At 34.1% G+C, this 23654-nt stretch overlaps 1 protein-coding gene across 5 annotated transcripts in view; it reads left to right on the top strand.

Annotated features, from left to right (window-relative positions):
- The window catches only part of ARHGAP5 (Rho GTPase activating protein 5), an 81618-nt gene that overhangs the window by 38806 nt on the left and 19158 nt on the right, over positions 1-23654 (top strand). For 4 of the 5 annotated variants that reach the window (XR_015252449.1, XM_086709968.1, XM_086709967.1 and 1 more), the window contains exon 3: positions 2554-2701. Coding sequence is in view for 4 of the 5 variants with exons in the window: in XM_086709968.1 (XP_086566094.1) it covers positions 2554-2701 (148 nt within the window). In the remaining variant the exon portion in view is untranslated. The remainder of the gene's footprint in view (positions 1-2553; positions 2702-23654) is intronic. The other variant, XM_086709970.1, reaches the window with a different exon arrangement.

The following is a 23654-nucleotide window of genomic DNA, read 5'->3' as shown; positions in this document are numbered from 1 at the left end:
CCTCTTTTTTTTTCTTGCATTTCAGAGAATCTTGATGGCATTTTTTATAGCAATTGTAATCATCTAACCTTAGTTTAACTTAAAACATTCGTTTTTGAATTGGTATAAATTTATCGCTATAGATCAGCAACTCTTAACCAAGGGGTGTATATCAGAATTATGTAAAGTTTTTTAAAATTCACATGTTTTAAAAGAAATCCTTGAATTCTGACGATTAAGAACTATCTCTATTAGAAAAAAGGAATTGTATATATTTTTATTTATCATAAAAGCTAACACAGGAATGTCTAATCCAAAACTTTTTCTGCATAGAATTTTCTTTTATATCCATGTCAGTTAGTAGAAAAATTAGTAAAATCACAGAACTTTTTACCCTTTTTTCCTCCTAATGTATATGAATTAAAACTTGAGCTGTCAGGGCAGTTCTGTGTTAGTAAATTATCCCTTTAGAGTTTGCCAGAAATTCCATGCTATAAGACATTTAGCCTTTCATTACCTTAGAGTACTATCCCTGAATCTTGGTATAACTACAGAATTAAATAATTTGCCCTTGAAATTTTACAGACCTTGGGGGATGTTCCCTGAGCATAAGCCACAGAATCAATCTACCTTACTTTGCTTCCTGTCTTCACCCTCCCAATTTCAGTCAAGTATTCAGTGCTTACTAGATGAAGTTTACACTTCATTTTTTCCTCCTTTGTTATGATTCCAAGGATAAGGGGTGGAATATTTTTAGAGTCATCTGAAAGTTTAGATTGATTCCTAAAGGGCAGTATTAAAAAGAGGATTTGTTAAGAATTGACTGGAACATTTAGGACCAACCAACTTACTTTTCTTACAACTGTGTTCTTTAAGTGGCCAAGATGTATTAAGATCTTTGTATCACTTCATTCCTGTTGCTCCTACCATAGGCTAGACATTGCTATTTTCATTAATCTACCTAAGTATAATCTTTTTCATTGTTGTATTAATTCTTTAAAGAAAATACATTCATTTTTGCCTCAGTTTTCAGTTTTCTAATCAAATTTTGCAGCTGATAGTTTGCAGGCTAGAAAGAGGACTCTGCCACTATCCTATCTCATTTTTGAAATTACAGTGTCTTCATTTCCACTTCCTTGCATAATGTTCTGCTTTGGTGGTGGTGGGAGTGGAAGGATTATTTAAGGAGTAAGGATCTACACTACCGGTGGGTTTAGGTCTTGACCCAGATCAAACACTCCAGTGCTTTCTTGGCAATATCCTAGATACCTAGTTATATTGTATATGATTTGTACACACCAGGTTTGTATATAATCCCTATCACCATTGAGATATAGTACATGTGGATTTAGAAATTGGGTTTCATGAGCTCTGGAAGTTTGCTAGGTGGAACAGCCTAAAATTGAAATGAAGAAAGGACTTAGTTAATTATTTAAATAGCCAGAGACTTGGAAGAATACATTGGGGGATCCATCCAAAGGAGAGACTCCTCCAGGAGGAATGGGAAATTAAGATGAGGAGTATTGCTTTAGGGATAGAAAGCTCTCCTGCGTCTGCCATTCTCCCCTTTTCTGATAAGAAATGTTATGTTTTTATCCTATTTATAAGTCAGTAATGATACTTATGACAAATTTGAATAGATCTATGATTTATAACAGAAAATAAAAGTTCGTAGGTAAACTAAAAAGGGAACAAGGGCTGTCAATAGAAGTGCTCTGACATCTTTGGATTTCTGAAAATTTACTTATCTTCATATATTTTAGAGATTCTCAATGGGGGATGCATAATAGAATTATCTTTGGAGATGCCTGTAGTATCCTACTCCAGAAAAACTGACTCAGAATCTCCTCAGCAATTCTAAACCTCCATAGGTTTTTCAGATGTTCACTTCTTGGTTAAGAACCCATTTTCTCCCAGTGCTATATTGAAGTTAAACTCTAAAAATCAGTATTTCATTTTGTTTTTACTATTGTGAAAATGTTTTATCAGTTACTTAAGAAAACTATTTTAACGTTTAAGATATAGTCAGTACAAAAAAAAAAAGATATAGTCAGTACATGGGAAGAAAATGGGAAAATGAGAAAAGACAAATGATGGGACTAAAAGTCATGAAGTTACATAGCTTCATTGTATAATCAATAATTAAAGTTATATTATGTTTTTATAAATAAACCTATATGCGAAAAACTCGCTTGGACCTGCCCTAAAGACCAAATAGAGTTAGTAAACCACACCTAAACTGAATTGAACATTGCTCACTTTGAGCTTTTCCTTTGAGTTGGTATTGAAAAATGACCTTTTCTAATTTCCCTACCTATCCAGTTTCCTATTATTTTCTAGAGGGAACATTTTTTTCTAGTCATATTTCCTCTGTTCACTTTTTGTCTCTTTCCGTTGCTCAGGTTGATGCTTCTGGCAGAATTTAACTGAGTCCCATATTGATGGTCATTTTAGTTAGATGTGGCTTTTAAATAAATCTTTTGATACAAAATGTGTATTTACATTGCTTAATACTCATGCTATTTTGAAGGAAATTAATTTTAATAGTTTTAACTTGAATATGTTTTCTTATAGCAGAAAAAGAAAACTAAGAACTTCAATCCACCAACACGTAGAAATTGGGAGAGTAATTACTTTGGGATGCCCCTCCAGGATCTGGTGACAGCTGAGAAGCCCATACCACTATTTGTTGAAAAATGTGTGGAATTTATTGAAGATACAGGTAGGATAGAAGTATCATTGCAGAGATTTAATTTAAAATTTCACTTTTGCTGTACCAACAGTTTGTCAAATGTTCATGATTCATAAAAGCTAAGTTTTGAAACAGATGTGTAGTTCTCATTAGGATTGATTGTGTTGAGTGTTCACTCTAGACATAACTATCTGATATTTGCAGAAAACTTTGTTCTTAGCCATTAATGCTTTTGTTGGACTTCTGTCTAATAAATGGGTAAGTTGAATGCTAAAATGTTAAACTTCTCTTATCTGGAATTTAGAATAAGTTGATTAAATTATGCTACTATTTAATCATAGTTAACGATTTAAACAGGTAATTTGAAAGTTTTGAATATTTTTTAAGTCTAGTACTATTTTTATTACCCATTTTACATATGAATATTTGTTTTAAATTTCATAGCAATATTTATAAACGTATGAAAGACTGCTGATTTGAGATGTTACCATTTATTTGTTAGCACTAGCTCTATGTGGTTTATATGCTGTATTTTTAAATATTTTTTGAGAGAGAGAGAGAGAATGGGAGTGGGGAGGGTCAGGGAGAGAGGGGGACAGAAGATCTGAACCGGGTTCTGCTCTGACCCCAGCAAGCCAGATGCAGGGCTTGAACTCAGGAGGGACTGTAGAGATCAAGACCTGAGCTGAAGTCAGGTGTGTGCAGATATCCTCGCTATTTTATTTTTTTGTTTTTGTTTTTAATTTTTTTATATCCTCACTATTTTAAAAACAAGCCTGTGGTACGTTTACTTTGCCCAATGTAAACTATTAGCTGAGGGTTGGAGTAGTCTAAAGTTGAGGAATAAAGGTAGAATATTATCATGTTTATTTGCATTTAAAGTGAACATGAGTTAATCATGAAACCTCAGTAATTGACTGGAGTATAAAATTGGATGGTTTGAAAACATGAACTAATCCCATCTTAGCTTTATTTGTTCTTAATGATCTTCTTTGATAAATAAGCATTGTTTAAAGACAAAACTAGGATGTCTGACCTATCTAAAATGTCAGGCTCATTTTTACTTCAGTGTATATTTTAGCCTTTTTAGTCTGATTATTAGCTAAGTTCTATACTAATTGGGTTGTCTGGTGAGAAATGCTGACTTCCTGTTGTAAAAAAGAAGTGGAATATGGGGCATTAACTGTTATCCACTAGTGTTAGAGTTGAAATAGCCTGTAATCTTCTCCCTTCTTTTAATAAGTGTTAATTTATAGAGCATACATTTGGATATACTCTTAATCATTTGTATTTTTCTTCAACAAAGTGTAGTTTTAGCCATACTTCTTATCTATATTTGTATCCATCTTTAGTAGAATAGAAATGTAAAGGTTCTTAGAATATTAGCTTTCTGCTCTGAACTTAAAGAATTCTTATTTGCTCTAATAATATAGTTAGGCTTTATGGAAATAACTGAGAAATTAGGAAATATTTTTCTTTAGAAATTAGAAAATAATAAAGTAATAGTCTTTTGTACATTTATTTTTATAATTAAAAATTCTCATTTCTTGAATATCTTCATGGTAATTGAGTGATTTGGTTTGAGGAAAATGAACGAGTTCCAAGTGTAAGATAAAATGAAACTCTATCCCATATTTTAGCATAATTTGAATTATTTCATTTAACTGACAGATAATTTATATATTTAAGTGCTTTGTTAGAAGTATACTGAGGTGGGGCTCCTTGGTGGCTCACTTGGTTGAGCATATGACTCTTGGTTTCGACTCAGGTCACGATCTCACGGGTTTGTGAGCTCAAGCCCCACATAGGGCTCTGCCGCTGACAGTGTGGAGCCTGCATAGGATTCTCTCTTTTTCTCTCCCTCTCTCCCTCTCTTTCTCTCTCCCCCTCTCCCTCCCCCCCCTTCTGTCTCTCTCCCACTTGCACACTGCTCTTTCTCTCCCTAAATCAGTAAACAAACATTAAAAAAATAAAAAGAAGTATACTGAGGTACTGTAAGATCACAAGAATAGTTATATAGAAGTTTCAAGTCCACTTCTTTTGTGTTGTTGTTGGTGGTAGTTCTAATTGATTTTACTGATTAATGCTGATCAGTTTTAGAAATTCTCAGTTGTTTGAATTCAATATCAAATTCTCAATATGCACTGTGGCACAACCATCTTCTGTTGAAGGTTCAACTTAATGTAAATATATATCAGATACTTACTGTTTAAAAGTTGAACTTGATTGTAGATCTTTAGGCATAGTAATATAAATGAGCAGTACTTTGTTGTTATAATTAAGTCTTGTTTAAAGAACTAAACTTTTTAAACAATCTTGAAGAAGCTATTACAGTAGTTTTAAAATTCAACTTTATTGATATAATTTACGTACAGTAAAATTCATCAATTTTAATAGAATGGTGAGTTTTGATAACTCTTTAGTCATTTAAGCACCACCACAAGCAAGATACAGAACATTCTCATCACCCCAAAAATCATCCAGTGTATTATCATTAAGTATGGTGTTAGCTGTTGGGTTTTTCATAGATGCTCTTTATCAGGTTCAGAAGTTCCCTTTTCTTATGTCCAAAATCGATGTTGATTTTATTGTGATTTTTTTCCTTTGTTGAGGTGATCATATGGTTCTTTTAAAAGTCTGTTTAATGGTAAATTATATTAATTGATCTCCAGATGTTAAAAACTTGCATCCCTGAGATAAACGCAACTTGGTTATAATGTTTTGTCTTTTTTATATGTCACTGGAGTTAGTTTGCTAAAATGTTAAGGATTTCTGCTTCCTGAGGGATATTGGTCTATGGTTTTCTTGAAGTGTCTTTGTCTGGTTTTGGTATCAGAGTAGTAAAACGGACACCACAGACTTGAATCTATTTTCTAAAAAGGTTGTACAAGATTGGTAATATTTCTTTCTTAAATTTGATATAATTCACCAGTGAAACTGTTTGGACCTGGATTTTTATTTCTGAGGAGGTTTTTAACTGTGGATTAAAGTTTTTTTTAATGTTTATTTTGACAGAGGTCACACATGTGTGCAAGTTGGGGGAGAGGCAGAGAGAGAGAGAATCTCAAGCAGGCCCTACACTCTCAGTGCAGAGCCCACATGGGGCTTGACTCATGATCAGGTCATGATGAGATCCAAGACCTGAGCTAGAATCAAAAGTGGAATACTTAATCAACTGAGCCACCCAGGCACCCCTGGATTAAATTTTTTAAATAGATACAGGGATGTACAGATTTTTTATTTCTTCTTGAGCAAGCATTGGTTTTCAAGGAGTTTGTCCATTTCATCCAGGGTGACAGAAGATTGTTTATAACATTCCTTAACAGTATTTTAATGCCTGTAGCATCTGTAGTGATGGCTTCTCTTTTGATTTTGTATTACTAATTTGCGTTTTTTTTCCCCCCTCGTATTAGAGATTTGTCAATATTACTGATCTTTTCAAAGAGCCAGCTTTTGGTTTTATTGATTTTTTTTTTCCTTTTGTCTATTTTTTTAATTGAGTGAATTCTGCTTTTAATTCCCTTTTTCAGCTTTCATTTGGCTTCTTTTTAGTGTCTTGAAGTAGAAGCCTAGATTAATGATTTTGACCAATCTTATTTACTATAATATTTTCTGTTAAACATTTTCCTCTAAGCTTGTTTTAACTGCATGCCACAAATTTTGGTGTTTACATTTGCATTCAGTTTCGAATACTTTGTAGTTTTCCTTTTGATTTTTTTAAAAATTTAACTCATTGGTTATTTTATAAGTATTTTATTTCTAAATATTTTCCAGGTATTTTTCTGTTACTCATTTTTAGTTTAATTCTCTTGCAGTTGGAAAACAGCAGTTTGATTTCACTGTAAATTTATTGAGATTGCTTTATAACCCAGAATATAATCTGTGTATGGTGGGACCTTGAGTAGAATGTTCATTAAGATTTCAGGTGAAGGGTTTTGTAAATGCAAGTTAAGAGGTCACATTCTTTGAGAGTACCGGTCAAGTCTTATATATCCTTAGTGATGTTTTTGTTGTTGTTGACTTGTTTTTTTTTAATTACTTAAAGAATACTAATGAAATCTGTAGTTGTGATTATATAGGTCTTTCTCCTTTCAGTTCTCTTAGGTTTTGCTTCATGTGTTTTGAAATTTTAGTTAGGATTATGTCTTCTTTATGAACTGAGCTGTTATTATTATAAAGCACTCTCTTTATGCTTCATAATACTTATGAAGTCTACTTTGTGTAATATTAATATAGCCAATGGTATTTTCCTTGAGTAATGTTTGTGTAGTGTATCTTTTCCATCCTTTTAGCCTATTTGTATCTTTATATTAGTGATGTACTAGTATTTGAAATATGTATCTTTAAACACAGTTCATTATCAAATATTACACCACTATCATTTATAATTTAAGAACCTTGTAACAGTATATTTAACCTTCTGATCCCTTTTTCTTTTGTTACACATTTTAATTATATATTTTTTTCTTTTATTCTTTTTTTTAAATTCCAGTATAGTTAACATGCAGTGTTATATTAGTTTCAGGTGTACACTATAGTGATTGAGCCATTCCAGAAATCACCCCATGCTCTTCATGACAAGTGCACTACTTAATCCCCATCATTTATTTCACCCATCCCCCTACCTACTTCCCCTCTGGTAACCATCAATTTGTTTTCAATAGTGAAGAGCTTGTTTTGGGGCATTTGGGTGGCTCAGTTGGTTGTGTCCAACTCTTGATTTTGGCTCACGTCTTGATCTCCCAGTTTTTGTGAGTTTGAGCCCCAGGTCAGGCTCTGCTGATGGTGCAGAGCCTGCTTGGGATTCTCCCTCTCTCTGCTCTTCCCCTGCTTCTGCTCTCTCTCTCTCTCTTTAAATGAATGAATGAATGAATGAGCAAGCTTCAAAGAGAGACTGTGTTTCTTGGTTTATCTCTCTCTTTTTCCTTTGCTTGTTTGTTTTCTTTCTTAAGTTCCACCTATGAGTGAAATCATGGAATTTGTCTTTCTCGGACTTATTTTGCCTAGGATTTTACTCTAGCTCCATTCATGCATTACAAATGGCAAGGTTTCATTATGACTTAATATTCAATTGTATATATATACCACTTCTTTATCCATTCATCTGTCACTGGAGACTTGCACTGCTTCCATAATTTTGCTGTTGTAGATAATGCTGCAATAAACATAGGAGTATATATATTCCTTTGAATTTGTGTTTTTGTATTTCTTGGGTTAAGTACCTGGTAGTGCGATTGCTAGATTATAGGGTAGTTATATTTTTAACTTTTCAAGGAGCCTCCATACTGTTTTCTAGAGTGGCTGGATCACTTTGCATTCCCACCAACAATGCACAAAGGGTTCCTTTTTCTCTGCATACTCCCCAACACTTGTTGTTTCTTGTGTTACTGATTTTAGCCATTCTCACAGGTGTGAAGTGATACCTCATTATAGTTTTGATTTGCATTTCCCTGATGGTAAGCGATGATGAACTTCTTTTCATGTGTGTGTTGGCCATCTGTATGTCTTTGGAGAAATAAATGTCTGTTCATTTCTTCTGCCCATTTTTTAAATGGATTATTTGGTATTTGGGGGTGTTGAGTTGTATAAGTTCTTCATATATTTTAGATACTAAGCCTTTATTGGATATGTCATTTGCAAATCTCTGCTCCCATTCTGTAGGTTGCCTTTTAGTTTTATTGACTGTTTCCTTTGCTGTCTAGAAGCTTTTTATTTTTATGAAATCCCAATTTTTGCTCTTATTTTTCTTGCCGAAGGAGACATATCTAGAAAAGTGTTGCTGTAGCTGATGTCAGAGATGTTATTATTGCCTGTGCTCTCTTCCAGAACTTTTATGGCTTCAGGTCTCACATTTAGATGTTTAATCCCTTTCAAGTTTATTTTTGTGCATGGTATGAGAAAGTGGTCCAGTTTCATTCTTCTGCATATAGCTGATCAGTTTTCCCAGCTCCATTGGTTGAAGAGACTATTTTTCCTATTGCATATTCTTTCCTCCTTTGTTGAAGATTAATTGACCATATGATTGGTTTATTTCTGGATTTTCTGTTCTGTTCCATTGCTCTATAATTCTACAGTATGTTTTAAACATCACAGTATATATTTATAATTTTTGCTTTGAAGAGATAATAATTGTTATTTTTAAAAGATATTTTCTTTCAAAAGAAAGAAAATATTGCAGTATAAATCTTTTTATTTAACAGCTTTACTGAAATATTCATATATTCTATAGTTCACCCATTTAAAATGTACAGTCCAGGGGTGCCTGAGTGGCTCAGTTGGTTAAGCATCCGACTTCTGCTCAGGTCATGATCTCACGGTTCATGAGTTCCAGCCCCACATTGGGCTCTGTGCTGACAGCTCAGAGCCTGGAGCCTGCTTCAGATTCTGTGTCTCCCCTATTTCTGCCCCTCTCCCACTCACACAAGTGCACGCGTGCTTGCGCTCTCTCTCTCAAAAGTAAGTATTTAAAGAATTAATAAAAAAAGTGATCTCCAACGTTTCAATGCAGCCATTTACTGTTTTAAATACATACATACATACCTACATAAATAAAATGTACAATTCATTGGTGTTTTAGTACACAGAATTATGCAACTATCAGTGCAACCCATTTTAGAGCATTTTCATTACCCTAAAAAAGAGCCACATACCTATTAAGCCATCACTTCTTATTGCCCATACCCACCCACCCTTAACTTTCTGTCTTTTATTGATTTAACTGTACTGGTCTTTTGTGACTGGCTTCTTTTAATATAATATTTTCAAGGCTCATCCATATCATAACATCCAGTAACACTTAAATTTTATTGCTCAATAATTTTCCATTGGTGAAAATTTTCCATTTGAGTTGTTTATACTTTCTGAATATTGCTGCTATGAACATTCCTCTATAAGTTTTTGTGTGGACATGTTTTTCACGTGAGTATATATCTAGACATGGATTTGCTAGATAATATGGTAAGTCTGTATTTAACTTTTTGAGAAACTACCACTGTCATACAAACTAGCTGTATCATTTCACATTCCCACCAATAATATATGAGTTCCAATTTCTCCACATTTTTGCGAATACTTATTTTCCTCTTTTTTGATTATAACCACCCTAGTGAATATGAAGTGATATCTCATATGGTTTTCATTTGCATTTCCCTGGTGACAAATGATGTTATGCATATTTTCAAGTGTTTATTTTCATATCTTTGCATATCTTCTTTGGAGAAATATCTATTTAGATCTTTTGCCCCTTTTTAAATAGAATTGTTTATCTTACTTTTAAGGGCTCTTTATATATTCTGGATACAGGTTGCATTGAAGTATGAGTTGCAAAAAATATTTTCCCAAAAACACATTCCTTGATGGTATCTTTAGAAGCACAAAAGTCAAAAATTTTGATGAAGCCCAATTTTTTTTTTTTTTTTTAATGTTTGTTTAAGGGTTCCTGCAGTGGCTCTGTCGGTTGAGCATCCAACTTCAGCTGAGGCCATTATCTCGTGGTTTGTGAGTTTGAGCCCCTCATTGGGCTCTCTCCTGTGAGCACAGAGCCTGCGTCGGATCCTCTGTCTACCTCTCTCTCTCTCTCTCTCTCTCTCTCTCTCTCTCTCTCTCTCTCTGTACTTCCCCTGTTTGCACTCCTCTCTTCTCTCAAATAAATAAAATTTAAAAATAAAAACAAAGTGTTTATTTTTGATAGAGCACAGGTGGGGGAGGGGCAGAGAGAGGGACAGAAGATGCAAAGCAGACTCTGCGCTGACAGTGTGAGCCCTAGGAGGGACTTGAACTCAAACCACAAGATCATGGCCTAAACTGAAGTCAGAAGTTCAACTGACGGAGCCACCCAGGTGCCCCATGATGAAACCCAATTTTTTATGATTTTGTCACTGTTAATGGTATGATGTCTAAGAAGGTTTTCCTCAGTCCAGGATTACAGAGATTTTTATTCCTGTATATTCTAAGAATTTTACTTGCTAGTGCTCTTACATTTAGGTCTGTGATTCATTTTGAGTTTATTTTTGTCTGGTAAAAGAAAAGGTCCAGCTTGATTCTTTTGCACTCAGATCTCCATTATCCAAGCACCATTTATTGGATTTCCTTGTCATTCTTTTTGAAAATCAGTTGACCATAAATGTGAATATTTCTGGGCTTCTCCTTATAGTTCACTCATCTATATGGTTATCCATATATGCTGGTACCTCTCTATTTTCATTGCTGTAGCTTTGTAGGTAAGTATTGAAATCAAGAAATATTGAGTCCTCCCACTTTGTTCTTCTAAGTATACAGTTATAGGCTAATGGATTTTTTCATTCAGCTTTCTAAAGACTGTTCATTGTCTTTTTCACGATATCTAACAGTTTGCTATTATTCTTTTCTGTGTTCCTCTGTGTGTGATGTGTTCTCCTTTCTCCTAAAACTCACAGATGCTTTTAAACAAACAATTTTATTTAAAATGTTCCTTAACATGTGCTTTTTTTAAAAAAGAAAATACTTCTACTTGAGGTTTCTGGACCTCCTTGGATCCTCTTGGTTTGAAATTTTGAAATTTGTAAAATTTTAGGCCAATGTTTATTGAGATATCTTTTTTTTTGTTGTCTTACTCCCCCTACTTCTGTTCTGGACTCTCAACTACATGTATGTTAAACCTTTTAAAATTTTCCCACAGCTAACTAAAAGCTGTTTGTTTTGTTAAGCCTTTTTTTCTTTCTGTGTTTCATTTAGACTGTATATCTATTGTTTTGTCTTCTAGTTTATTGATTTTTTTTCTGTATAGTCAAATCTAGAAGTTCCATTTAAGTCTCTTTTTACTGTGTGTCATTTTTCTACCCATCATGTTGGTGGGGTTTTTTTTGTTCTTGTTTTTTTTACAGCTTTGAGTATACTTAAAAAATTTAGGGATGCCTGGATGTCTCAATGGGTTAAGTGCCCAACTTCAGCTTAGGTCATGATCTCACAGTTGTGAGTTCGAGCCCTGTGTCTGGTTCTGTGTTTACAGCTCAGAGCCTGGAGCCTGCTTCAGGTTCTGTGTTTCCTTATCTCTCTCTGCCCCTCCCCTGCTAGCACTGTCTCTCTGTCTCTCAAATAAACATTAAAAGAAGTTTCGTTTTTTGTTTTTAATTTATAATAATTGTTTTAGGTCCTTGTTTTACTACTCTTCCGTATTTCATTTCTGGATCTATTTTTTTCTGTTGGTTTTTTTCTTGATGATGAGTAACTATTCTTGGTAGTTTTGGTTTGATAACAGATACTTTGAATCTTACATTATTGGGTGGTGAGTTTTCTAAGTGTTCTTTTTAAAGAGTGTTTAAATTGTTTTGTCGGGGCACCTGGGTGGCACAGTCGGTTAAGCGTCCGACTTCAGCCAGGTCACGATCTCGCGGTCCGTGAGTTCGAGCCCCGCGTCGGGCTCTGGGCTGATGGCTCAGAGCCTGGAGCCTGTTTCCGATTCTGTGTCTCCCTCTCTCTCTGCCCCTCCCCCGTTCATGCTCTGTCTCTCTCTGTCCCAAAAAAAATAAATAAACGTTGAAAAAAAAAAAAAAAAAAAAAAATTAAATTGTTTTGTCATGTATTAAGTATTTGTGAATCAGTTTGATAATTTCTAGGCTCATATATGTAAGTTTGTTTTGGTGAATCCAGAACAGCTTTTATTCTATTGTTTATTTAGATCTACAATAAGGTGAGAACTTGACCCGATATCCTGTATATTAAAGGTTTTCTGAGAATGGAACTTGAACTATTCTCTGCCCCATCCCCAGGAAATTTCCTTTCCTACATTTGGAGTATTCAACCAAAGATTTTTCTGCACGTATCTGAGGGTCTTTCTCTGTGTATCTCAGCTTCTTTTTTGGTACTCTACCCCTTAAATTTTGGCCTTCTCATCCTTTTTGAACTCCCGTCTCCTGTCTTCTCAACTCTGGTAGAACATTGTGCTCTGTTGTGATTCTACCTTTCTGTATGTTATCTAAAAGCTTTTGCCAGGCACTAAGTTGGATTATTCAGACAGTTTAACTTATTAGCTGTTTTTTTCCCCCACAGATCACTGTTTTGAACTGCCTGTGTCTCAATGTATGAAAACTTGTTTTATGTAATTTTTCCAGTTTAGTTCTTTGCTGAAGTAGAGCAGTTTGCATAGTAAAGTCCTTCATGGTGGAATCAGATGTTTCTATAACAGTTTTTTGATAGTACTGTATAAGTTGTGTTAAGGTCTAGTTGAGAATGACCCTTGAAGTATGAGTGTAAGTTGAAAGTAGACAAAAGTATGTGGAGGAGAGAGATTAAAAAGAAAGGGAATGATAGACTTCTCTCAGGGATTAGTATGATAACCTGATAGATAATGAGCTTGAAAGATAACTCAAAAGTGCCCCTCATATTGCAGGTAGGGCAACTGTAGGTGTACCATTAATGAAAACAGAAATTGTAGGATGAAGAGTAGAAATGATATTTTGATAATGGATTCATATTATGTACATGTTAAATCTTCAGGTGCCTCTGGGTAATCCATTTAAAAGCCCCAAGACTCCACTGGCTGTGTGGCTATGGATCTTTGGAAAATGGTTTAATCTTAAGATTTTGGCAATTGTCATTGTATAGATATTAATGTAAGTTATGTGTAAGCTATGAAATTCAGGGTGAACATACAGAGTAAGAAGAAAAGTTCAGCACAAATAAGCTGTACAAAAGAATGGAGCTCTAAAACTCCAGAGAGAAGAAAAATTTTAATAAAGAAGCATCGTTATTAACATTGAATATAAAGTCAGGCGACTTAGAATGATACTTTTTTTTTTTTTTTTTAATTTTTTTTTTTTCAACGTTTATTTATTTTTGGGACAGAGAGAGACAGAGCATGAACGGGGGAGGGGCAGAGAGAGAGGGAGACACAGAATCGGAAACAGGCTCCAGGCTCTGAGCCATCAGCCCAGAGCCTGACGCGGGGCTCGATCTCACGGAGCGCGAGATCGTGACCTGGCTGAAGTCGGACGCTTAACCGACTGCGCCACCCAGGCGCCCCAGAATGATACTTTTTAAAACATTTTTGTTGACGTAAAATTCATATGACACAAAATTAACCATGTAAAAATATACAGTTCAGTGACATGTAGTGCATGTACAGTGTTGTGCAACCACCTCCTTATCTAGTTTCAAAGATTTTTATCACCCTAAAGGAAACTATACCCATTAAGTAGTTACTCCTTTCCCTATTCTTTTTTTTTTAATTTTTTTTTAATGTTTTTATTTATTTTTGAGACAGAGAGAGACAGAGCATGAATGGGGGAGGGGCAGAGAGAGAGGGAGACACAGAATCGGAAGCAGGCTCAGGCTCTGAGCCATCAGCCCAGAGCCCGACGCGGGGCTCGAACTCACGGACCGCAAGATCGTGACCTGAGCTGAAGTGGGATGCTTAACCGACTGAGCCACCCAGGCGCCCCACTCCTTTACCTATTCTTAATTGGGCCCAGGCTGGCATCGCACCTACCTGTTTTCTGTCTCTTTGGATTGACTTATTCTGAATATTTCATACAAATGGGATCCAATATGTGACTTTTTGTCTGTCTTCTGTTACTTTGCATAGTGTTCATTTATGTTGTAGCATTTCTCATTGTATGGATATACCACATTTTGTTTATCCATTGATAAGTTGGTGGACATTTAGTTTGTTCCACCAGTTAGCATTTGTAAATACCGCTGCTGTAAATATCCATATACAAACATTTGTTTGAATGCCTGGTTTCAGTTATGTTGGGTACATACCAAGGAGTGGAATGTTGAGTCCTGTGGTAATTCTTTGTTTATCTTTCTGCATAGCTGTCAAATTATTTTCTATAGTGGATTCACCATTTTACATTTCCACAAGCAATGCACAAAAGTTCAAATTTGTCCACATTCTTGGCAAATGGGAAAGGCGAAATAAGATTATCAGCAGGAGGAGGTGTACTGATAAAGCAGGAAATTCAAAAACTATAAAATGTAGGAAAAATCCACAGTCTCTAATAGGAATGCCTCAACAGATTCTGAAGGTAGCACACTTTCAAAACCAGAGAAAATTTTCATTAAAATACCATTTTAAAGGAGGAGATGAAAAAGAAAAAAAAGGGGGGGGAGGAGGAAATGCTTAGAAATCTGCTGTGAGTCAGGAAAACGTGGCAGACTTAGCCTTAGTTGTGCTTTTGGTTAGCCAATGAGATTCTCTAAATATTGGTCTGAAAATTGTGTTTTATTGCACACGTCAGTGATGTGTGAAATAATTGAAGTGTATGAGTCTTTGTTTTATTGCTGAGGTGAATATAACTGTATTAACTAAAAGCCTTTTTATTTAAACTTCAGCGTTCCTACTTGCTGTTTGGAAGAACTCCCATTTTTTCATCACTTGAACATTTTTTCACAAATATTGTTACCCTATGTCTTCTCTCCTCTTTTGACTTGCCTACATTTCTGAGTCCATTTTTAAGTTCATTTGCTTGCATACTTCCTCAGCCCCCACCATGTTACTCACTTGTCAAAACCTCAACCTTGGTTAAACTAACCCCCTGCCTACTCTGTCTTGGACCAGCAAGTGGGTTATGGCTATGGATAAACATAAACCATGTATTTCACTTTAAGTATATAAATGCACATCTGAAGAAATCCTACAATTCCTTAGTTTGTTCTCCTAAAGGATTATTTCTTTTTTAAATAAGTATTTTGTCTTCATTTTTTTCCTCATACTTTGGAACATATTTAGATCTTCACAAATGTTACAAGGATAGTATGGCTAAACATTCATACACCTTTCACACTTATTTTTGTCACATTTCTTTCTTTTTTTTTTTGTCAAATCATTTCAGTAAGTTATGAGAGATTATCACACTTCACTCTTAATGAATCTTTTAGTGCGTATCTCCCAAGAACTAGGACATTTTCCCCACATAACCACAAGTGTCACCTTCAGGAAATTTAACATTGATAAAATTTCCTCTGTTGTCCCATATATTATATATACATATATATATCCCATTATATTTGGTCGTGTGTGTGTGTGTGCATATATATATATACATATATATACCCATATATATATACATATATACATGTGTGTATATATGTGTGTGTGTGTGTGTGTGTGTGTGTGTGTATATGTATATATGTATATATAATAGGATATTACCTCCTAAGAGCTTTTTTGTTCTTTCAGTTCAGATCAAGTCAGGAAGTTCCCTAGACTTGTGTGTGTGTTTTCATGACACCTTTTTTGAAGACGTTAAGCCTATTTTTATAGATCGTTCCTAAATTTTAATGCCTGGTCAGATTTAATTTAAAACATTTTTTGGCTACATAGGGCTGATGTATCCTTCCTAACACATCATTCTAGGAGACCCATGATGTCAGTTCCTAAAGGACTTTTTATGTTGCTTTTGAAATTCTAGGCTTTCAGGGCACCTGGGTGGCTCATTCTGTTGGTGAAATCAAGATGGAGCCCTGCGTTGGGCTCCACACTGACAGCATAGAGCCTGCTTGGGATTCTTTCCCTTCCCCCATTTGTGCATGCATGTTCTCAAAAATAAACTTTTTAAAAATGGAAGTCTAGGCTTTTATTAACCTCAGTAGTGTTGAAGAAATGCTAAAAGTTGGTATCATTGACATCTGAATTTAATGATTCAAGTGTGACCTGTTTATTTTTGATCTAGCAAGGAGGAATTATAAGTTAGTAGTCCCTTAAAGAATTTCTTTAGTTTTAGTATGTTGTATCTAGCAGAAACTCCTTGAGTCTTCAAACATTCAATATTGGCATTTATCCGTAAGATTTTCTGGTATATTAATACTACTTTTTATGGTTTATGGCTCTGGAATATGTTTTTATCTGTTAGCTGGAACTTTGTCTTCTTGAAGTAGCTAGTCATTGGGCCTTAGAGTAATGCTTTGTTGTTGTTGGTTTTTATACCATAGCCATTAGATAATAATCTTGATGTAAGGACCCTGAGCTCGTAAAACCCATGGCTGTGGTACATATAATTAAGTCCTTACTTAATGTTTAAACAGTTTTTTCATAATAACTATTTGTCCTTGTGACATTAGTTATACATGAATAATATTTTAGTCTTTATTTTCTAAGCTACAATTAGTGTTTGTTGTTTTTCCATACAAAGAATGCATGATAAGTGCAAAAGATGAGAAAATGGAGGCATTTGTGCTACAGTGAGATTTCTTAATTTAAATATGTATCAACTGAATAATTTGCATTATGCAGAACCCCCCCCCACTAAGTTATAATATCCTGAAAACACGAGTTTTGCATTGTGATAATAACATGATCAAGATGATACACAGTGTGCAAGATGTTCTCTGGTTTTTCTGTGGAGACTATTCTTAGGTGAAAGCTATTTCAGATGCTTTATATGTATAGTAAATTTTTAGTATTCTATAAAATAACTTGTTCATTTAATTTTCATATCTCTATGAGTTGTGTGTATAGTTACTGTATCTAGAGGTGGAAACAGGTTTTACAGAGGTGGAAACAGGCTCAGAGAAATTAATTAATGCATATGAGGTCACACAATTGGATTCTAGCTCCACTTAAAATTACTGCTTACAAGTGACTTTTGATAATCAGAGTTGTTTTTTATTGTTAAGGAAAGGAATTATCTCTTTCATTATAGCCAGAAAAAAATACAAATAAGTCCAAAAAACCTGAAAAAAACACTTGTAATTTTATGATCATGAGATAAGTTTTATTTTTGTACATATTTTTACAATATATAATACACTTTTAAACATACTGTAGCTTTTTCAAAAGGGGGTAATTAAACAAGGTTTTGTAATATTTTTTTAATGTTTATTTTTGAGAGAAAGAGAGAGACAGAGCATGAGTGGGGGAGGGGCAATGGGGGAGAGGGAGACACAGAATCTGAAGCAGGCTCCAGGCTCTGAGCTGTCAGCACAGAGCCCAGCGTGGGGCTGGAACACATAAACCTTGAGATCATGACCTGAGCCGAAGTCAGATCCTTAACCAACTGAGCCACCCCAAGCACCCCTGTAATGTTTTTAGTACACAAGCAACATCATTCCATGCAATAAGATAGTTGTCTTTGGAATTACTTTTTATGACCTGTCATATTCTAACATCTTGATAATCATAGTTTGTTCAGTTATCCTATATTTCTGAATTAAGTCTCCACAAACATTCACTATTGGCAGTTATCCTTTCATATATACATGTTTATATGCTTGTATTTCTGGGTTGTTGTTGTTTTTTCAGGAAAAAATGTTAAGACACAAGTTTTCTATGTGCAACCCCTAATGGTAGAAAGTACGTAACATAAAATAAATGGGGAGATAATATATTGAATGTGACAAACTAATTACTGTAACTTGTCTAATGTGTGACCTTGAGAAAGTCATTTCACTCTTCAAAGCTTGTTTCCTTTGACATTAAGGCCTCTAGTCAGTTATATTGAACATGGAATGAAAATGATGCCTGAACTAAAATTTTTTTTGATTTAAGTAATCTCTACACCCAACATGGGGTTCAGACTCACGGCCCTGAGATCTAGAGTTGCATGCTCTACCGACTCAGCCAGCCAGGCACTCCTACGTTTAATCATTATAGTAAAGAAAGTAACAAAATGAAAGATTAGAAAACTATTGTTGTTTTTTCTCCTATATTAAAGATTTAATGGCTAGGAAATATAGTGACGTTTTAATTCAGTAGATTGAAGTTATAATAATTAAATAGTAAATAATAAAATAATAATAAATACTGCCTTTAGCCTTATTATTCCTGTAGTAGCCTGTGCCTAAAATGTTACTTACCATTGCTAGAAGATTCTTACTCCATTGATGTTACTTCTTCTTTATAAGCTTGATGCATAGATTTTTTTTTTTTAAAGAGGAATTTTAGGTTTACAACAGAAATTTCCCATATATTTCCTGCTCCCACATGTGAACCCCACCCCCACCGCACATTACCACCTTTACTCACCAAAAAGCACATTTTTTTTTACCAAGGATAAATCTACATTAACACATCAAAATCACCTAAAGTTCATGGTGTACATTAGAGTTCACTCTTGGTTTTGTATATCCTATGGGTTTGGACAAAAATTCTCTGTGCTCTTCATCTCTCTCCCACTATCCCTAACTCTACTGTAGGCAACAACTGATCTTTTTATTGCCTTCCATCATTTTGCCTTTCTACACTATCATATAGTTGGAATCATATAGTAAGTAGGCTTTCCATATTGGCCTCTTTGACTTAATAATATGCAATTTAAGATTCTTCCATGTCTTTTCATGGCTTGATAACATTTCTTTTGGTACTTAATAATATGCTAGTTTGTTTATCACACACCTACTGAAGGACATCTGAGTTGCTTCCAACTTCCAGCAGTTATGAATAAAAATGCTATGAACATTGTCTGTAAATTTTCATGTAGACCTAAGTTTTTAACTCCTTTGGATAGATAACAAGGAGTGTGATTGTTGGGTGGTATGATATATGTTTTGTAAGAAATGCCAAACTCTTCCAAAGTGCCTGCAATTTTGCATTCTCACCAACAATAAGACTTCGTGTTGTTCTGTATCCTTGCCAGCAATTGGGGTTGTCAGTGGTGTTATTCTAATAGGTATGTAATGGTATCTCATTTTAATTTGCAGTTTTCTAGTAATGTATTCTGTGGAACTTCATACATTGTTTGCCATCATCATATCCTTCTTCATGGTGTCTCTTAAGGTCTTTGGTTTGTTTTGTAATAGAGTTTTCTTATTACTGAGTTTGGAGAGTTCTCTGTATATTTAGGATAATACTCCTTTATCAGATGTATCTTTTGTAAATATTTTTTCCCAGTTTGTGGCTTGTCTTCTAATTCTCAAGATATACTGTCTTTCACAGCACAGAAATTAAAGTCCAGTTTGTCAGTATTTTCCTCAGGGATTGTATTTTAAAAGCATCACCATAACCAAGGTCATCTAGGTTTTCTGCTATCCTCTAGACATTTTATAGTTCTGTGTTTTACATTTAAGTCATTTAATTTTTTACGTTTGTAATCCATTTTGAGTTCATTTTTGTCAAGGTTGTAAGGTCTATGTCTAGATGCTTGGTTTTTGTTTTTTTAATGTAGATGTGTAACTTTTGTAGCACCATTAGTTGAAGAGACTATCTTTGCTGTGTTGTATTTATTGCCTTTGCTCCTTGGTTAAAGATCAGTTGACTTTTAATAGATTTCTGCTTCTAGGCTCTCTATTGTGTTCCCTTGATCTTTTTGCATGTGCTTTCCTCAATAATACATTGTCTTGTTTACTAAAGTAGCTTTATAGTAAGTCTTAAAATCAGGTAGTGTGAGTCCTCCAACTCTGTTCTTCTCTTGAATATTGTGTTTGCTTTAAGTTTTGACTTAATCTTTATATAAAATTTAGAATCAATTTGTTGGTATTTATAAAATAATTGCTGGGAATTTGGGATTGCATTGAATCTGTAGGTCAAGTTGAGAAGAACTGACATGTTGACAGTATTGTGGCTTCCTATCTATGAACATAGGATATCTGTCCACTTAACCTAGTTCTTGGAGTTTAATTCATCAGAGTTTTGTGGTTTTCCTTATATAAATCTTACTCATGTTTGTTGGTTTTTTATATAATTTTGGGGAGTGCTAATGTAAATGGTATAATGTTTTTAATTTCAAATTCCATTTGTTCATTGATATATAAAGAGAACAATTGACTTTTATATATTAACCTTGTATCCTGCAATCTTGCTGTAATCACTATTAATTCCAGATTTTTTGCCTATTGGTTTTTTACATAGATGATCATGTCATTTCTTCCCAATCTTTATGCTTTTGATTTCCTTTTCTTGTTTTATTGCTTTGGCAAGTATTTCTAGGATAATGTTGAAGGGCATGGTGAGAGTAGACATCCTTGCCCTGTACCTGATCTTAATGGCAAAGTTTCTAGTTTCTTACTGTTAAGTATGATTTCAGCTGTAGGTTTTTTTACAGTCTTTATCATATTAAGGAAGTTGTCTATTCTTGGTTTACTGAGAGTTTTTATCGTAAATGAGTGTTAGATTTTTATCAAATGCTTTTTCTGCATATTGGTATGATTGTGTGATTTTTCTTTAGTCTAATGATTTAATGGATTGATTCATTGATTTTTTTGATATTGAACCTGCCTTGCATATGTGGGATAAATCCTACTTGGTCATAGTGTATAATTCTTACACATTTTTTGATTAAGTTTGCTAATACTTTGTTGAGGATTTTTGCATCTATTTTCATGAGAGATACTGGTCTGCAGTTTTATTTTCTTAAAATACTTTGGATTTATAAGTTTTTTAGCATGTAAAAAATCAGCTTGAGATTAATGGACATATTACCTCAGCATTTGTTTTAAGACTCAACTGACATGTTGAATTATATACTGTGTCTTATTTTATTTTTTCTGTTACATGCATATTCTAATACATAGCACATAGTAGGCATTGTATTAAGGGATATTAAATTCTGTTTCAAATCAAAACATATCATAGTAGGTGTCCACATGTTCATATTTTTTCTGCATTTATGAAGTACACCATTAATTTGAGGAAGATATAGCTGTCCCATTTAGTGTTCATCTCATTTATGCATACTCTGTTAGACATTTTGTTTTAGGCTTGGGGCATCATGTCTAAGAGAATAACTGCCAGATCTTTTTCTCACATCCCAGTGTTTCCTGTATTCCTGACTGCCTACTAAACATTTCTATTTGGATGTAATATCTTGGGTTTTATTAAAATTTAGTTATTTTTCCCCCAAACCACTTCCTTCTCTTAATTTCCTTTTTTCTGATAGTGCCAGTTTGTTTTTCCCAGTTTTATGGGCGAAGGCATTTCATTAATCTGAGTCCTCTTTCACCCTTTGTGCCCACTCATATGCCATTAATTGCTAAGCATTGCCCTTAGTATTTTTCTTACATCTCTTCTCTAGTGTCACTACCATATAAAGATCTTTTTTAAAAAATCACATGTATACTGTTATTGCTTCCAATCCCTACCCCCAGATGTCTCTTCTACTTAAAAATATTGAGCCCTTAGGAGAAATCAAAACAACTGAATTCCATAGCCTAAGAATTGCTTTTAAAATCTTAAATTATTTTGGTTGCAAGAAACTAAATGCAAAAAATACGCTTAATTGAAAGCATACTCATCTGTGGAAGCCAAGAGTCCACCCCAGTGGACTAGAATTCAGGTAATAGTATCATCTGTTTTTCTGTGTCCTTTTCTCTCTCTTAGACTTACCTTGTCTATTTACACATCCTATATTTTTTGTTTTAATTTTAATTACATATTAAACCTAACCAGATATCTTTTAGTCTCCAATTCGAAATTCTCAGAAGAGAGAATCTTGTGAGTACAACATAGCATATTATATTGACTAGTTTGTTGGTTTAGCATTACCAGATAATCAAATTATTTAATTTTTTAAAATAACCAGGGGCACCTGGGTGGCTCAGTCGGTTAAGCATCCAACTTCAGCTCAGGTCACTATCTCACAGTTTGTGAGTTCAAGCCCCGTATTGGGCTCTGTGCTGACAGCTCAGAGCCTGGAGCCTGCTTCAGGTTCTGTCTCCCTCTCTCTATGCCCCTCCCCCACTCACACTCTGTCTCTCTTGCCTTCAAAAATAAATAAACATTAATAAATAAATAAAATAACTGATTAATGTAGAATATGTGTTGTTTTGTCTAAATGTATATTGCATTGTGCAGTTTTCTTGAAATATGATTTTGCCTTAATACTACTTTTGACCCATCTACCTCCCTCTGTGGTTTTTACATTCTATCAAGCAATAAGAATACATTTTTTATTGTATTGATATAAGCTTGAATAAGCTTATATCCTACCAATTATTCATTTTTTTCCCCACAGGAGCTTTTTAGGGTGGTTTTTTTTTTTTTTTAGGTAAAAATCATATAACCTATAACTTAACCATTTGAGAAGAGTACAATTCAGTAGCATTTAGTACATCCACAGTGTTGTGTAACCATTCACCTCTAATTAGTTCTAAAATATTTCATCACTCTAAAGGAAATCCTGTACCCATTAAGTATGCAGTTATTCCTCATATTCCACGTTTTGTTCATCCATTCATGGCTCTTTGGGTTACTTCTGTTTTGTGTCTCTTGTGAATAGTATTTTTATGAAGATGTGTGTACAAGTATTTCTTTGAATACCTGTTTTGAGTTCTTTTAAAGTATATGCCTAGGAGTATGTCTAACTTTTTGAGGAATAGGCCATACCATTTTATATTTCTGCCACCAGTGTATGAGAGTTTCCATTTCTCCACATCCTTACCACCTCTTGTTGTTTTCCTTTTTTTTTTTTTTTTTTTTTTAGTATAGCCGTAATTCCTTCATTCCTGTGTATGAAGTTACACCTCTTTGTGATTTTGGTTTACATATCCCTAATGGCTAATAATGTTGAGAATCTTTTCATGTGCTTGTTGGCCATTTGTATATCTTTGAAGATGTATCTTTTGCCAATTTTTACATTGGGTTGTCTTTCTGTTGTTTGGTTATGAGAGTTCTCTGTATATTCTGGGTATTAGACCCTTATCATGCAAATGATTTGCAAATGTGTTATCCCACTTTATAGGTTGTCTTTCTTCATAATGTTTTTGATGCAAGTTGTGAACTTGGTAAATGTTTCTGATGAAGTTGTAAATTTTCATAAAATTTATTTTTATTTTGTTCCTATTGTATTTGAAGATACATGTCTGCTCATTAACATAGATTTATAATTCTTGTTTCTTGCATTTTTTTTAATCCTAGAGAAAAAGATGCTACAAATCAAAATTGCAATACTACTGGTTTATAAAAAAATTATCTGTAACTACTTTTATTTTAGTTATTTTTTTGGTGTGACTTCAGGTTAGTGTCTGATGCATTATTTCAGCTTGGAGGACTCTAGCATTTCTTGATAAACTTTGTCAACTTCTGTTTACCTAAAAATGTCTTAATTTTTTTCTTCATTTTTGTTTTGCCAGA

This window comes from Puma concolor, chromosome B3 (assembly GCF_028749965.1).
Source record: "Puma concolor isolate L17-30 chromosome B3, mPumCon1.1.hap2, whole genome shotgun sequence".
In the NCBI taxonomy this organism is placed as follows: Eukaryota; Metazoa; Chordata; class Mammalia; order Carnivora; family Felidae; genus Puma; species Puma concolor.
The sequence above is the reverse complement of the archived record's forward strand: the minus strand, read 5'-3'. Positions and strand labels throughout refer to the sequence as shown.